Source organism: Nicotiana attenuata, unplaced genomic scaffold, assembly GCF_001879085.1.
Source record: "Nicotiana attenuata strain UT unplaced genomic scaffold, NIATTr2, whole genome shotgun sequence".
Lineage (NCBI taxonomy): Eukaryota > Viridiplantae > Streptophyta > Magnoliopsida > Solanales > Solanaceae > Nicotiana > Nicotiana attenuata.
Genome location: NW_017675446.1, coordinates 13,459 through 30,039, shown reverse-complemented (window position 1 = coordinate 30,039; position 16,581 = coordinate 13,459). Strand labels below are relative to the sequence as shown.

Sequence of the window (16,581 nt, the reverse complement as noted above, 5' to 3'; positions counted from 1 at the left end):
CAAAATTATTTAATATTGTAATGCCAACAGTCTGTCATTTGATGCACAACTTTTTTTTCTCCTCCATTTTGGACTGCTGTGTTTAGTTTCTTTTGCTGGTACAACCGGTCTTACAACTTCTAAAAGGCATAGACTGCCAACTGAGTTTATGGAGAGAAAATAGAAAAGATTTGACATGCTTATTGGATTCTTGAGATGTAATTATTTATCATGCCGGTTGAAGTTCCTTGGTCTTTTTTTTTTTTTTTTTTAACTATGCAGAAAAACAGTCATTATATTTTGATACTATATTTCACAAAATGCTTATCAAATGTTTCTGTCATTTCGAACTATTGCAAATATTCTTATAAGGTAAAAGTTGAAGCTTAACAACTTATTTCAAATTTGGTTATTGTGGAATAATGTTGCTTCTAACAACTTCTTTAAACAACTATTGGGCCCGTGCTAAGCACGGGCAACACCCCACTAGTTCAAGTAATAAAGCAAGATTGCCACTTTATGAAAATTTATCATCAGTGTCACAATGCAAAAAGAAGGCTACTTCTAGATGAAACAACCACACTGATTCTATTCGAGTCAAGAACATACAAATCATAAGCAAGGAGTTTTTCTTCTAATATAAGTTCCTGCAGTTAATACATTAGAGTAAAGGGCACCGCGTAATACTCTCGATATGGTGAAGTCCACATTACAATCTGCAGAAGAATGATGGTTGAACAGTTCAACACTTCAACTAGTTCTTTGTATACACGAGAAGAATAGGCCATAGGAACTACTTAAACCGATCAGCCATCTAATTTTCAGCGCCACTCCACCAAAAGCTAACTGAAAAGCTTGTCGTGAGAGAGCGGACGTAGTGCCACCATTTAGGGGGGATGTAAAGCATCTCACCTTCCTCTAAAATGCAGTCCTGAAACTCCAGGTCTAATATCTTCGGGAACTCTTTCTCATCAATGTTGTCTAGATCAACCTTCAAACAAGATTTCAAACGTAAGACGATAAGCTGGGCTACATCAACCATCTCAAGGAAGCAACAACTGTAAAATTGGAACCACAAAACGATATCATAAGTTCATCAAAGAGAGGTATGATAATATAAGTGGAACCCTCAGATATGTAAGAGAAGCAGAGCCTTGAGATGCAAATGTATAGTTACTGCATGAGTAACCATATCTTATGCATATAATAGCTCTCTTCTTCCCTGACATGTGTCATGTGCAGCTATGTACAGCAAAGCAGGCATGGAAGAGAAACCGGTAACTTTTTCCCTAGAAAATATAGTATCCACTCTGTCCTAAAAGTATAGTCCTACTTTCCTTTTCAGGCCATCCAAAACATGACCAAACAACTAACATTTTCAACCTTCTTTTAAATACCATGCCGAGTAGCAAAAGACACTGACATGAATGGAGGTAGTAACATCTGCCAAAGGGTAAAAAGAGTGAATATGCTAAAAGACCATGGATATCACAATGCTAGTGATCTGCAATTAAAAATAATGGAGAGGCATATATACCTGGCTGGAATTGCTAAGCATGGTTTCACTATGTGGGTGAAGCTCATCCGAAAGTGATGCAGGGTAAAGCCGTACATACTTTTTGCCAACAACCTGTAAAGTGAAATGCAGAAGATCACAAGTAATAAAAATGGAACACATCAACATACACACAGTTACTGTAACTTTTCCCCTTAAAGTAGAATCAATCAAAGCAATCACCTATAGCGCAACCTGATTTTGAACTTTTTGTTAAGCTCAGGTCTATCTCATTGTAAAAATGTGTCTGCAACAATGGCTGTACCTGAGCAAGTATATTATGGTGAGGATCATGATGCAAAGGCGTCACAGTCCCCGCTGGACCAAACCAAGCATTTAGCGACCTGATCTCCCCACCTCCAGTAAAACAATAATCAGGAATAACAATATCTTGTCGTAGCTCTTGTATCTGTCATTTAGCTACAGAGCTAAGCCACTAATTCCAAAACAATAAGTTCAAGGAAAAAGGTGTTTACACAAATATACAGAACCAAATATAGAGGAAAAACTTTACCTGATCAAATAATTGATGCTGAGCTAAGTAAGTAGTTTCCACAGAGGTAGCATCACTGGACCAGATTCTCTCAAGAAATTCAGAGAATGTGATCAGCTCTTGCTTCCATTCTGGGCACAAATAGTTCTTTCCGACCTGCAAGACGGTTTAACTCAATATCAAGTTTTGAGTGAAAAGTAGAATATGCAGGTCTCTCCCAATGCAATCAATGTGTGAATTAAAAAAGTGTCTCCTGTGAGCGATGTCAACTCTAATGCAATCAATGTGTCAATCAATTCCATCTCCTATTTTCTTTCTAAATTCTTTTTTTTGAAATGGAAATTTTCTTTCTTTCTTTCTATATTCTAACTTAGACAAAATATATTATACGGACTTACGTTCTTGTGACGACCCGACCCGTCGTCTCAGGAGTTACCGCCCAGTTTCCCCCATTTTATGCTTCTTCATGTTTCATTATCAGTAATTGGTGTGTTAGAGTTGATTTGGATTGGTTTTGGTAGGAAATGAGACACTTAGTCTCTTTAAGGAAGGCTTGGTTTGGAAAAGTCAACCGGAGGTTGACTTATGAGTTATAGGGCTCGGATGTGATTTCCGATGATTCGGTTAGCTTCAGGGGATCATTTGTGACTTAGGAGTGTGATCGGAATTGATTTTGGAGGTCCGGTGTAGAATTAGGCTTGAATTGGCGAAGTTAGTATTTCGGCGAATTCCGGTTGATAGGTGAGATTTTGATCCGAGGGTCGGAATGGAATTCCGAGAGTTGCAGTAGCTTCGTTAGGTGATTTGGGATGTGTGTGCAAAATTTCAGGTGATTCGGAGGTGGTTTGGTTGGGTTTTTGATCGAATGCGAGTTTCGGAAGAATTTGAGGAACTTAGGCTTGGATTTGATGTAATTTGATGGTTTTAGTGTTAATCGTGGTGTTTTGATGATTGGAGCAAGTTTGAATAAGGTATTGGATCATGTTTGTGTTTTTGGTTGAGGTCCCGGGGGCCTCGGGGTGAGATCGGATGGTTAAACGGAGAGTTTTGGAATTTTTGCATGTTAAAGGTCTGCTGGTAACCGCAGGTGCGGTCACGCAGGTGCGAAGGGAGGATCGCAGAAGAGAGATTTTGTCGGGGCCACTGTTTCCGCAGAAGCGGTTGGGTAGCCGCATCTGCGAAGTCGCAGAAGCGGGATTTTGCGTCGCAGAAGCGGGTCTTGGATTTTGGGATTTTCCGCAGAAGCGGAATGAGACCGCAGAAGCGGAAGTCGCAGAAGCGACATTTTTACCGCAGATGCGGTAATGACCGGGCAGAATGGGTTTTAATGATATTTCATCCGCGAGTCTAAGTTATTTTCCTCCATTGTTGAACATGTTGAGAGCTTTTTGGGAGCAATTGAAGAGGGTTTCGACTGGGATTGACCGGAGGTAAGTTTTATGAGTTAAAAACATGATTATTATGTGAAATTAACCTAGAATTTCATGGAAATTAAGCAAAAAATTGATGAACTAGGGCTAGAGTTTTTGATATTTCAAATTGGGATTTAATGGGTCATTTGAGCTCGGATTTGAGAGTTCTTAGTATGTATGAACTCGTGAGAAGATGAGGAATCCATTGATGTTAAATTTTCTGATTTCCGAGAAGTGGGCCCGGGGCTCGGGTTTTGCTAATTTCGAGATTTTTGCTATTTTTCGATTGTTTTCGATTGGGTATTGTCCCATTGGCATATCGTAATGTATTCGCTCTGATGTTGGATAGATTCGACGCGCGTGGAGGCCGGTTTGAGGGGCAAAGGCGTCGCGAGCTAGAGATTTCACCGGTTCGAGGTAAGTAATGATTGTAAATGATATCCTGAGGGTTTGAAACCCCGGATTTGCATACCATAGTGCTATATTGAGGTGACTTACACGCCGGATAGCGAGCGTGGTGTAGAGCACCGTTGGGGATTGTGACTTGGTCCGTCCCGATTGATGATTTTATCGCGTATTTGACTGAAACATATTTGTTATTATCATAATTTGGGCTGATTGCCATATTTGGGCTTCGTGCCAATTATTTGAACCCTTCGGGGATTTTATCATTGTTTCCTCACTATTTGACATACTACTTGAACTCAGTCCTGTTGATTATACTGATTTTCGAACTCAGCCGTTTTAATTGAACTTTGAGACTTAAATGATACTTTCCACTGTTAATTGGCCTGAGCACTACTATTTTTATTGATGCCCGAGGGGCTTATGATATTTTCTGGACTGAGTGAGGCTTTCAGGCCTCGAGCGTGAGGTGAGGGGGGTTTCAGGCCTCGAGTGATATGTGAGGAGGCTTTCAGGCCTCGAGTGTAATGTGAGAAGGCTTTCAGGCCTTATGTTGATATGTACAGGCTTTCAGGCCTTATGATGATATAGCGCTTGGGCTGTAGGAGCCCCTCCGGAGTCTGCACCCCCACAGTGAGCGCGGGTACCCATGTGATTTGAGAGTGAGCCCGAGGGGCTGATGTTGTACTGTGTGACTGATACGGAGCCCGAGGGGTTGATACTGTTCTGAGTGATGTGATACTGTGCCCGAGGGGCTGATACTGTTTTGAGCGATTGATATTGAGCCGAAGGGCTGGTACTGTTTTGAGATATTGCCCGAGGGGCGAACTTTGATGTGCTTATCTTGCATATTTACTTGTCTTTTTACTTGTTATACTGTGGTATTTGTGCCCGAGGGGCGGATTTTTCCGTGCTTATCAGCACTAACTGTTTTGAAATCGTTTTCGTAATTATTGAAAAGATCATTTTCAAAAGAGATTTGAACTGAGCCAAGGTATTTCTAAAGATATCACAGATTTTACTGTTTTTCTCAGAAACTTGTACCCGGCTTCTATACAGCATGTTGGTTGCTTACGTGATTTCTTGCTGCTCAGTTATTATTTACTTTTAATACTCACTGAGTTGGAGTACTCACTTTACTCCCTGCACATCGCGTGCAGATGCAGGTAATTGTTCACCCGGTAGAGGGTTCTGAGCTGGTGGAAGATTTTGCTATCGTAGCTGAACAAGGTGACCGCCAGCGTTCGCGGCACCGGATCTTCTTCCTTTGATTCTAAATTTTATTCTGTATATTACTGGCCTTGTAGTTGTATTTAGACTCCTCTAGATGCCCGTGACTTGTGACACCCCGGTTTGGGCTGTGTTTGGTTGTACTTCCGCCAAATAATATTATTGAATCATCTTTAAAATTGTTTATTCATGTTATCTATTTTTGAAAAAGGCAAATAGGGTTGGTTGGCTGGCCTTGTCTTCACGAGAGGCGCCATCACGACCGGAGCGGGGTTTGGGTCGTGACAGTTCTTGTATCATTTGCTTTAAAAAAAAGAACTTATCTTCTTGATAAGGTTAGAAGCTGCTGACCAATTTAATGTTGGAATATGCAACAGATATAGAGTTCAATTTACTTGAAATGACAATCTGAGTAAATGTAATCACCTCAACAGGAACTGTACGGAAGCCAGCAACCCTTCTAAGGTAATTCATGTCATTCCACTTATTCTTGGCAGGCCAGTGATCCATGGAATCTCTGATTACCACTGGGATTCCTGACAAATAATGATCTCTCAGGAATGCCTCCAACGATAAGGCTGACCTTTTCCCTACCATCTTACAAGACAGTGACTTAATAGGTAAAAACTGCTGCACCTGTAAAGTCAAACAATAGATAAATAATCACACTTCTCGTCTCAAATACACTATTAACTCTCAAAGCAAATGCTAGAACAAATAGACTAGAAACATGTATCCATTAATATTATTAGTAAGATGCATTCAAATTGTTCAAGAGTCATCTGTAACAAATAGACTAAAATGCTATAACAGAAGATTTAAATAGGTTTTGCAACCGCTTAGAGAAAAATGTTATAACCAAGGATTTAAAGATGATCCTACTCCTTCATTGGGGCATACCATGAAAACCTAAACCCATTAATTACAAAATGCAAACAGCATCACAGAATTGGATGCTTTATATTACAATTTGCTAAATTGGATGTGAAACTATAAGACATTTCTAGATTTAGAAAATCTCGCCAGTAAGATTTAGAAAGTAGATCTCTTGACCAAAAGAGACTCAGAAAGTAGATTAACAACCCCAAAGTTCCTAATCATATTTTTCCAGAGCTTAAGCAAGCAAAGAATCTTATTACTACCTACCCTGCTCCACAATTACTCATTCATAATATACCACATAGCGCAAAACGCGAAGAGGGGGGATTAATAATGACTGAAGATTGAACAGGGAGATGAATAAAAAAGAAGTGCAGAATTTTTGTATTAGTTCATTAAAAGGGAATGAGAAAAGCAACCATGAAGAAAACATATGAATCCTTGAGGAAGAAGTTAAAAGAATTACAATAAAAACATTTATTTTTCCTTTTATTTCTTCTTAACAAGTATACAAACGAACTGCTCCTTCTTCTTTTATTTCAATTTGATCTTATTCCACATTTAAAACCAGCCATAATATAAGCTAACTTCCAATTCTAATCCATCAGTTCCTCCATTAGCATATTACGCACACATATATACACACACACAGAGCAAAGTTATACAAGATTTTCACCAAAATATTTCAAGTGAAATGATCCTCATATCCTTATGACTAAGCAGACATGTATAGACGCTGATTTAAGTGAATAGAGCACAAGGCAATGCACTTTAAATAAAACTTGCTTAAAACCATACATTTCTTAAAGTTCCGTAAATTCTAAAAAGACTTAAAATAGTCATAATTTCTCCATCCATTCTGCCCCAGGGCTTTGGTCTAGTGGTAACTGGTAAGAGCTCAACTTGTGAAGTGTGATTTAGGCGCACGTCACAAATTTGATCCCCCATAGACAAGAAAACCTGGCATTTAAGTGGATGAGAGTAGAGCCGCAAGCCCATTAGCTACTGAGTTTGAACCATTCTTGATTATCAAAAGCAAAAAGGGTTCTCCCTCGGTTTCAATTCTTTTTGTCGGTTCCACAAAGAATGATCTTTTCTAAATTTGGAAATAATTTAACTTAGATTTCTCATTTATTGCTTAATGATAAGCCATTAAGCTTTTATAGCTATGATATGTTCAAGATCATAAGTTTCAAAACTCTTACTTTTTTTCTTAAGCTCTATATTGAAACGGACGGGAGTAAAATTGATTATCAAAATCACATTTTTCCCTTTACCTTAAATAGAGCTTAATAGCGAGCTGAACAACAGAATAAAACGTAGATTGCGAGTGACGAACCTCACCTCCGCCACGTTAATTTGTTGAGAAACAAATTTAATCTCGGATTCACCTTTTTCGCCTCCATTTTCCGAGGAAGCAAACAGCACACTCCGCGCTTTCTTCGAAGCCTTTTTGATTGCGAGGTTCAGCTCATCTCTAAGCGTCATTCCTCCCATAATAAGGCCCATATCAAGTGCTCTAATCGCCTGAGCAATCTCACCGGAAGCATAATGAAGTTTTGCCAAGTGTACACACGCCATGGAATACGCATCTCTCCATATAGGCACAACCGAATGCCATGGACCTGAGTGTAACTGTTCCCAAGCCATCTCCTTCGCCGCCTCCGCCGCTCGAATATCTCCGGCGGCAGCGAGTGTCGCCATGCTAACGTACGCGTATCCGCCTTCCTCCGCTATCAGCTGAAGGAGATTGGAGCGTTCCGCGTCGAGAAACGGAGTTTCTAGAATGCCGTCGTCGGAACCGGTGGCTTCGCCGGCGACGTCAATGGCTGACGTGGACATAGTGGAATGCCGTGTGTCTAGAAGGTTCGGTGAGCGAAGAAGGTGAGATATTTTTGTTGTTGCTTTTTTGGGGCCCTTTTAATATGGAAAAAGTGCATGTGTTGGTGAAAATATCTAAAGTGAAAATATCAAAGTATCTTAGATATTATTGAATATCTAGGAAAGAATGACTTTTGTAAATTTTTATAGCTAGCAAAAGTAGTGAATAAGAATATGCAAAACCTAATTTTGAAATATTAAAACTTGAAATATAGTGTTGATTAATAATTCATAAATTTTATCACTATATTTTTTTTATAATTTAAATTTTTTTAACAATAGTTGGTGCACAATTTAAAACTTGATTGATAATGGGTCCTCAAGCTTCGGATTTGTGAGGTATGTCTAGCTCACACATCACACGCCATACTCTTTTTTTAGATCGGGACAAAATTTACCAATGTCTTAACACGTTGTAAAATAAAATTTTCTTTTTAAAACGAATTATAGACATCCATTTAAAAAATAACTTAGCGCGTTAAACAATTACCATCTAATAAATGTGAAAAAAATGGTCTTAGCGCGTTAAACAATTACTATTATTTTACCCTAGCTAAACTTTTTTTGCAATGTTTTTCATATTCAAAGATCAAATTGTAACTTTATTTGTTAGTATTTCTTATCTAGTTTTCAGAGGTATCATTTTTTCTTGTACAGATTATTTTAAAAATTCAATCAAATTTATTCTTAAAAAAACAATATAATTTGTATAAATATTGAGAGAGAGCACTTTCGTCATTGAAATTTTTTCCTAAATTTCATATTTTTGCCGAAGGTCTTTCAGAAATAGCCTCTTTACGTGCACGAGATATGGATAAGGTATGGTATGTATACATATTATTATTTTTACATTTATTTGTGGAATTATATTGGATCGTTATTATTGTTATCTTTATTTTTTGTACAAGGGGAGTAGCTTTCTATGAGACACGTATAATATTCCAACATGGACTTACTTTAAATTATTATGGACTCATGATTCATGAACGTGGAAAAGCATGCACCAAATGTTGTAGAAGTACTATCACACATCTTTGGCTAGATTTTTTGTCATTCGAATATAATACTACAACACCAATAATCATAAGTGTATCTATTGATAGATTCATTGCTGCTCAACTTTTTGGAATTATTAATTCATATAAATTTTGGAAGTTTAAATCATCAAACTATTGGTATATTACCAATAGTCTTGTGCCACACTAGCATCCAATTATTGTATGAAATGTGTTGGTCATTTGAAATAACTCAATAAGATTTTTTATTGTTCACACTGAGTCAATAAGTATTTTTTTTTAAGAAAGGGACTAATACAAGCTATTATTGTCATAAATTATAACGTATACTCGACCACTTAGGACATCCCTTGAAAATGCAATAGAGGTCATTAGCCTAGGCCATGAGCCTTCTTCGTCGCCCTTTGATCACGTCTAGGTAAATCAATAGGCTTAAGATATCTATTTCTTCATCGCAAACTCAATTTTCTTAGCTACGGGAACGCGAAAGGCAAAGCCCTATTTTCACAAATTATAAGTAGGCTCAACCACTTAGGTCGACCTTTGGTAGGTACCTTTCTGAAGTGCATCAGAGGCCATTCCTTCCAAGTAAAAATTTCTTGATCGCATATTTACCCCGTCAAACTAAGTCCATAGGCTCGAGATAATAGGGAAAAAATAAAAAATAGCCAGATTTACAACTGGTAATTGAAAAATAGCTAGAGTATCAAAAGTAATCGAAATTTAGTCACCTTTTCATGTAAAGATAAAATCTGAACAAAAATACCCTTAAAATCTGGAAATATTCCAGCATAATATTGTGACGACCCAATGGGTCATCACCTTTTTCCTCATCCATTTCGTGCTTTCGAGGCCTTAAAACCTCATTTTTTTTACTTGCCTCGATTTGTGTGCACAGTCCGGGCGCGTAGCCGAAAAGCTGTTATGTTGAAATATGTGAATTCCGTGAAAAATTTGAAGAATTTTGATATTAATATGATTATAGTTGATTTTGGTCAACATTTTTGGTAAACGGACCCGGACCCGAGATTGGACAGTCCCAGAAGGTCCGTAGAAAAATATTGGACTCGGGCATGTGCCCGGAATCGAATTCCGAGGCCTAGAGCCCGAGATATGAATTTTTTCGTGAAATTATTTTTCTGAAATTATTAAGGAAAATGGAAATGAAAATTGATTAAAAGACTATGGTATCGGGCTCGTATTTTGGTTCCGACGCCCGGTACAAGTCTTAAATATGTGTTAAGCGCTTTCTGTAAAGTTTGGTCGAAATCGGACGTCGTTTGACGTGTTTCGGACTATAAGTTCCAAGTTTGAAAGTTTATGAAGTTTAGAAGGAAAATCATGTGTTTTGAGGCTTGATTCAATGATTTTGATGTTATTTTGGGCGATTTGATTGCACGAGCAAGTCTGTAGGATGTTTTTAAGGTTGTATGCATGTTTGGTTTGGAGCCCCGAGGGCTCGGGTGAGTTTTGGATAGGCATCGGATTGCATTTCTCATGTTTTAAAAATCTGGTATGCTGGCTTCTGCAATTTTCGCAAATGCGAAGGGAAGACTCGCAATTGCGAGCTCGCAAATGCGAGCATTGCTTCGCAATTGCGAAGTCTGGGAAAATGGGGCACTGTCGCAAATGCGATCAACACTTCGCAAATGCGAAGTCTGGGGAAAAGGCTTGGGATCGCAAATGCGATTCATTGGCTCGCAAATGCGAGGTGGCCCTGGTCGCAAATGCGATCGAATGTTCGCAAAAGCGAAACCTGACCACCAGACATGGGTTCGCAAATGCGAACTAAGAATGTCGCAAATTCCCAGCCCTGTTTTGTTCGCAATTGCGAACCATGGTTCGCAATTCTCATATCCGAGGCCCAGCAAATTTTATACTTAGTCGAATTTTCATCACTTTTCACCATTCTTTCAAAACCCAAACACCATAGGCAATTTTTCAAGAGCAAACTTCATCCCAAATCATTTGTAAGTTGATTTTTACTCAATTCTTTCAACTTTTAACATCATTAAACATGTTTTCCACTTGAAATCAAGGATTTTCATGGGTGAAATTGGGGTTTTGGGGTGGAACCTAGGTTTTCCATAAATTGGGGAGTTGGACCTCGATTTAAGGTCCGATTTCAAAACAAATTATATATTTGAACTCGTGGGGGAATGGGTAATCGGATTTTTGGTTCAAACCTCGAGTTTTGACCACGTGGGCCCGGGGGCGATTTTGGAATTTTTGGGAAAAACTTGGGAAACTCATTTTTATGCATCCAAATTGATTCATATAATGTTTATTAAAATAATTGAGCAATTTGTGATTAGATTCGAGCGAATTGGAGGTGGAACCGCGAGGTAAAGCAATAGTTGAGGATTAAGTGGATTTCAAGGCTTTGAGGTAAGTGTTTGGTTTAACCCTAGCTTGAGGGAATAGGAGTTGAGTCTTGTTGCTAATTGCTATGTGATCGAGTACGATGTATAGGCATGGTGACGAGTATCTATACATTGGTGTCTAGCATGACCGTGAGTCCTTATAACGTGATTATCATGACTTGGTTGTGAAGTCCGTGTTTATTGGAGGATTTCTATATATTGTGAATAGCATGTGAACGGTAATATGATCATTTGATTTTCCTGGGAGCATAGGCTCGAATTGTGATACGAATATTGAAATCATACGAAATGACTTGATTCTTCGGAGCGTTGGCTCAAAATAGTAGAGTGAATTATAAGATAAGAAAAGTAAGAAAGAGAAAGCGTTGTTGGTTATTCCTTTGCCGGGATGTTTGTCAAATATTTACTTAATTTTTATGCCCCTTAATTGTGACTGTTGTTTGGGGAGTCGGACTGTTAAATGATACTGAGGATCGGGTTGCGCGCCGCAACAATGATACATGATAAATGATATGGGTCGGGTTGCACGCCGCAACAATGGTATTTGTGGAGCGGGTTGCACGCCGCAACAATAGTAATTATAGAGCGGGTTGCACGCCGCAACAGTTATTGAGGCTATGTGTTTGTATTTGAGTATTGATTCTTTGTTTCATTGTGAGCCCAAGCTGCTTTAGTTGTTACTCTGGATTGCTGTTAATATTGTATCTCCCCTTAGCATGTCTCCCCTCCCATGTTGTTAATTACTTGGTAGTCGTTTCCCGCTGTATATTTATAACTGCACAGGTTTATGTGATGTCCAGTCTAGCCTCGTCACTACTTCGCCGGGGTTAGGCTAGACACTTACCAGCACATGGGGTCAGTTGTGCTGATGCTACACTTCTGTGCATTTTTGCACAGGTCCAGGTTTTTAGGAGCAGCAGCAGCAGTAGTTCGGGAGCGGACTTTCCTATTCACGAGACTGAGGTAGCCTTGCAGGCGTCCGCAGGCCCGGCGTCTCTTCTTTATATTTTCCTTGTGACTGTTGCCTCATTATTTTCGAGACAGACAGCTGTTATATTTCTTTCAGACCTTTGTATTTAGTTTATTCTTAGTGGTTCGTGAGTAATGTGACACCAAATCTTGGGTAGAGGCTATTGTTGACTATTCCGCGTTTTGATTCAGACTTATGAATTAGACTTCCGCTATTATTATTATTAAATTTCATGTTCTACATTGATGCTATAAACTGTTAAAAATAATTGCTTAGTGATGGGAAGGTAAATAAGTTGGCTTGCCTAGCTACCACGAGTAGGCGCCATCACGACTCCGATGGTGGAAAATCCGGGTCATGACAAATATGTTGGAATTCGAATTTTTTGCATATGAGTTTCCAGCATAATATGCTGGAATTTCATAATGTGATGGAGTTCCAACATAATATGCGGGAAGATTATATGAAGGAGCTCCATAATCCCGCATATTATAATATGCTGGAAATTTATACGCAGGAGCTCCATAATCTCCTATATTGTGATGGAACTTTCCAGGTTTCAGCAAAACAGTGGCTATTTGTTAATGACTTGTAAACGCTGGCTATTTTTCGATTACTAGTCTGAAAACTGGCTAGCCCGTGCTATTTTCATGAAATAATATTGGGCGTAGCCCGGAAAGTTATAAACTTGAAATTTCTTAAAAAAAAAACACATGAGGCCATATAATCGTAAAAATAGCACGGTATAGCCAGTTTTCGGACTGGTCAATCAAAAATAGCCAGCGTTTACCAAGTCAATGAAAAATAGCCACTATTTTGCTGCAATAGAGACCGGTCCAGCATAATATACTGGAGTTCGGTGCACTTGTGTATGAACTCCAGCATATTATGCTGGACCGGTATACTTTGCTGGCTCCAGTATAATATACTGGAGACTGGAGCACCGGTGCTCCAAACTCCAGTATATTATACTTGACCAATATACTTGCTGGAACTCCAGTATATTATGCTGGAGTTCTAGTGTACTTATGCTGGAACTCCTTCATATTATGTTGGAGTTCCAGCATACTTATTCTGGAACTCCAGTATAATATACTGGAGTTCAAGTATACTTATGCTGGAACTCCAGCATAATATACTGGAGTATTTTTCGGGTTTTGAACAGTGTTTTCGTTCAGATTTATCTTTATATAAAAAGTGGCTAAATTTCGATTACTTTTGAAATTGGGCTATTTTTGAACGACCAGTTGTAGTTCTGGCTATTTTTAAAATTTCCCGCATAGAATCACAAGGTTCTAACTGAATAGCCCAGCCCAAAAGGTATACAATTTTTTGCAACTCTTTAGCCCAAAAGATATCACTTTCTGGCCCACTAACATAATTTTCCTCCAAACTGAAGATAATTATTTGCTACATTTATTTTATTGTTATGAAATATTATTTTGTAGTGGATGTCTATAACTCCTAAGGAAGTTACTCCCACTACTCTTCTCCATTATGTAGATAACTCTCACTACTTTTCACCATTATAGTTGTAACTCCCACACCTCCATAACCTTCCTATGATCTTCCTCCATGATCTCAAATGTTTAATGTCATGTTTATGACATTCTTTTGTATGCCTCTATGTAATCCTATAAATAGAGGATTTTGGCATCACATTGTATACACTTGAATACATAGAAGAAATAAGATTCTCTCCTCTCTTCCTCTCTACATTGTTGTCTATTTTGTTGTTCTATATTGTTACTTTGAGCTAAGTTTCGTAAAACGTTATCAGCACGAAATGCTTATTTCATGATCTTCTATTTCAAGATTATGTGGTAGGTGTTCTTTAATTTTCATGGCTTTGGCCACACCATTTTGGCGGCAAGGTAACTTTATTTTAATTTTTCTTCACAATAGTAAGGGTTTATATAATTGTACTATACACAAAATTAAATTTTATGTCTTTTAATCCTAAGAAATTAAATCCAGTATGAAGTTGACCATACGTAAGTTTTTTTTTCCTGATTTCATTCATCGCATTGGTGTTTTTAGTGTTTTGCGAAAATATATGGTATTTTGAAATCTGAGTGCTTAATAGTACATCAAGCTGTTAAAAACATGGTTTCGTGCTGAACTATGGCAATAATTATGTAGTGGTAATATTTTAAATGGTTCCATTCCATTATGACATTGGTTAAGGGTAAGACAGTGGGTTCAAGTCCCAGCGCACCATAAGGGTAAGACATCAGGTTCAAGTCCTGATGCACTATGATGATAAGAGTTGGATTTGAGTCCCAACTTATTATGGCCTAGAAAGTTTTTATATGGGTAAGGCATTAAGTTTGAGTCCCAATGCACCATATTGATGATCTAATGATGACTAATGAAAAATAATGTATTTTTCATGAAAAAGCATGAAGCTTGTCCCATTTGATTTGCTCCATTCTTGAAGTGAATGTAATAACGGTGCATCATAAGTCTAAATAAAGACAAGTGATTGACCAATGAACGTGGGCGTGCCAAAGATCAACTAAAAACAGTCATCATTATGGTAATTGTAAAAAGGAGAACGATAAGGGTTCTCAAAATGGTCCTTCAAAGGTGAAGGAATATGTATCAATGTGGTCTGTTAATACGAGACACGTTCATATGATTATAGTCCATTCGTTGAAAATGTGACTTGTGATAAGCATTGTAAATGCAGGCTCATTCCTGAAAGTAAATGCTGAAATATATATGTGATAAAAATTATGCATAAGAATGTGCTTATGCATGGTTGGATAAATACCACAACTCACCTCTAAGGGAGGTTTGAAAGAAATAAAGATAATGAATATTACAATATGGTTACATGAATATGTCATTGGTCGTGTACACGTGGTACGCCAAAAAATAATTTGACATGCCTTATAAAAGTTATTAAAGGCAACAGTAAAGCAAGAAATAATTTTGCTTATGATGATTTTGACCATGACAATTATTATGATATGATTTTCTCCGTGAAGGAGACATTCACCATATGGATGGTGTGACAAAGGATCTTGTAGTACAAAATCAATTAAGAGCTCCGGAAGAGCTAATTTGTTATTACCCGGATGAATAAAATTGTTCATGACATTGATATTGCAGTAAGTCTCAAAAGAAACTTTTTGAGTTTCAAATGTATTAGCCAAAGTGGTTGGCATATTGAGACTATAAATGAAAGGAAGATTGATTATCTTCATATTACTATAACATACCGGGTAAATATGAAAGGTTACCCGACTTTTCTTCTATTTGTACTACAGATGTATAAGCATGATGATAGAATCACGTGCCATAAGTAAACTAGAGGTTTATTGAAACAAATATTAGTTAGCATGACCGGTTGACCATCCCGGTTCAATTATGATGTGAAAATTGATTGAGAATTCACATTGGCATATATTAAAGAAATAGAAGATTCTTTAAGAATTCTCTTGTGATGTTTTTTTCTCATGATATACCAGTTAAGGTTGGGATTGAATCCCTTGATATCTGGAACAAATAAAAGGTGATATATATGTATGGGCCAAATCACCTGCCATGTGGATCGTTTACTATTATATGATTTTAATAGATGCATCTATAGTATGGTTGTCACGATCCCAGTTCGCCCTCCGTGAACATGTCGTGACGACACCTAGTCCCTACGACTAGATAAGCCTAACAACGCGGAAGATAACCATAATTGCGGAAGAAAATAAATAAAACTGAACTAGTAAAATAACACGGTGTTTAAGGTGCCGCTCGGCACATACCACAACAATTCTCGAAGCTAACAACATTCCCAAAACCCGGAAACTCACAAATCACAAGCTAAAGGATACATAAGAGGCTCTGACTCAAGAATATCTATACAAAGGAGAAATACTGAAAGAGCTATACTTATTACAGAAAGCTGGAAAGGGACTCCTCGGTTTGCGGACGTAGCAGATATACCTCGAAGTCTCTACCGATACGCCTCCTTCCAAGGCTGACAGAACTAAGTGGGAGTACCTGTATCTGCACAACAAAAATGTGCAGAAGAGTAGCATGAGCACACCACGGCGGTACCCAGTAAGTATCAAGACTAACCTCGGTAGGGTAGTGACGAGGAACAGTCAAGGCACCTACCGGTCAATAAACAGTATAATCATAGGAATAATGGAATTGACATATAAATATGTAAAGACTGCATGAATGACCAAGAATGCTACAATTCACAATAAGGGAAAAATACAACAAGTAACAACGAGAATATAATAAATGAGGATACGAGATGACGGCAGAATCACAATCCAAATCCTAAGGTCACAACACAGCAAGGGGAAAACAAGTCAATAACTCATATCCTACAATGATGTTCACAAAGGTCTTATCCAACTCTTT

The 16,581-nt window shown here is 38.0% G+C and overlaps 1 protein-coding gene across 1 annotated transcript; it reads right to left on the bottom strand.

The window, feature by feature from the left end:
* Positions 1-469: 469 nt before the first annotated feature.
* On the bottom strand, positions 470-7,870 carry LOC109220083 (lysine-specific demethylase JMJ30). The gene is made up of 6 exons (XM_019384547.1): positions 7,298-7,870; positions 5,501-5,710; positions 2,049-2,183; positions 1,800-1,943; positions 1,517-1,609; positions 470-970 (listed from the first exon to the last, which is right to left on the bottom strand). The coding sequence occupies exons 1-6, from the start codon at positions 7,793-7,795 to the stop codon at positions 794-796; spliced, it is 1,257 nt and encodes a 418-aa protein (XP_019240092.1). The 5' UTR covers positions 7,796-7,870; the 3' UTR covers positions 470-793.
* Positions 7,871-16,581: the final 8,711 nt, after the last annotated feature.

Excerpts from the sequence above, each read along its gene's own strand:
- LOC109220083 (XM_019384547.1), bottom strand. The coding sequence starts at position 7,795 with ATGTCCACGTCAGCCATTGACGTCGCCGGCGAAGCCACCGGTTCCGAC. Across the intron at positions 5,711-7,297 it reads AACAAATTAACGTGGCGGAG|GTGCAGCAGTTTTTACCTAT; the intron begins GTGAGGTTCGTC and ends TTGACTTTACAG. Across the intron at positions 2,184-5,500 it reads TCCGTACAGTTCCTGTTGAG|GTCGGAAAGAACTATTTGTG; the intron begins GTGATTACATTT and ends ACCGTCTTGCAG.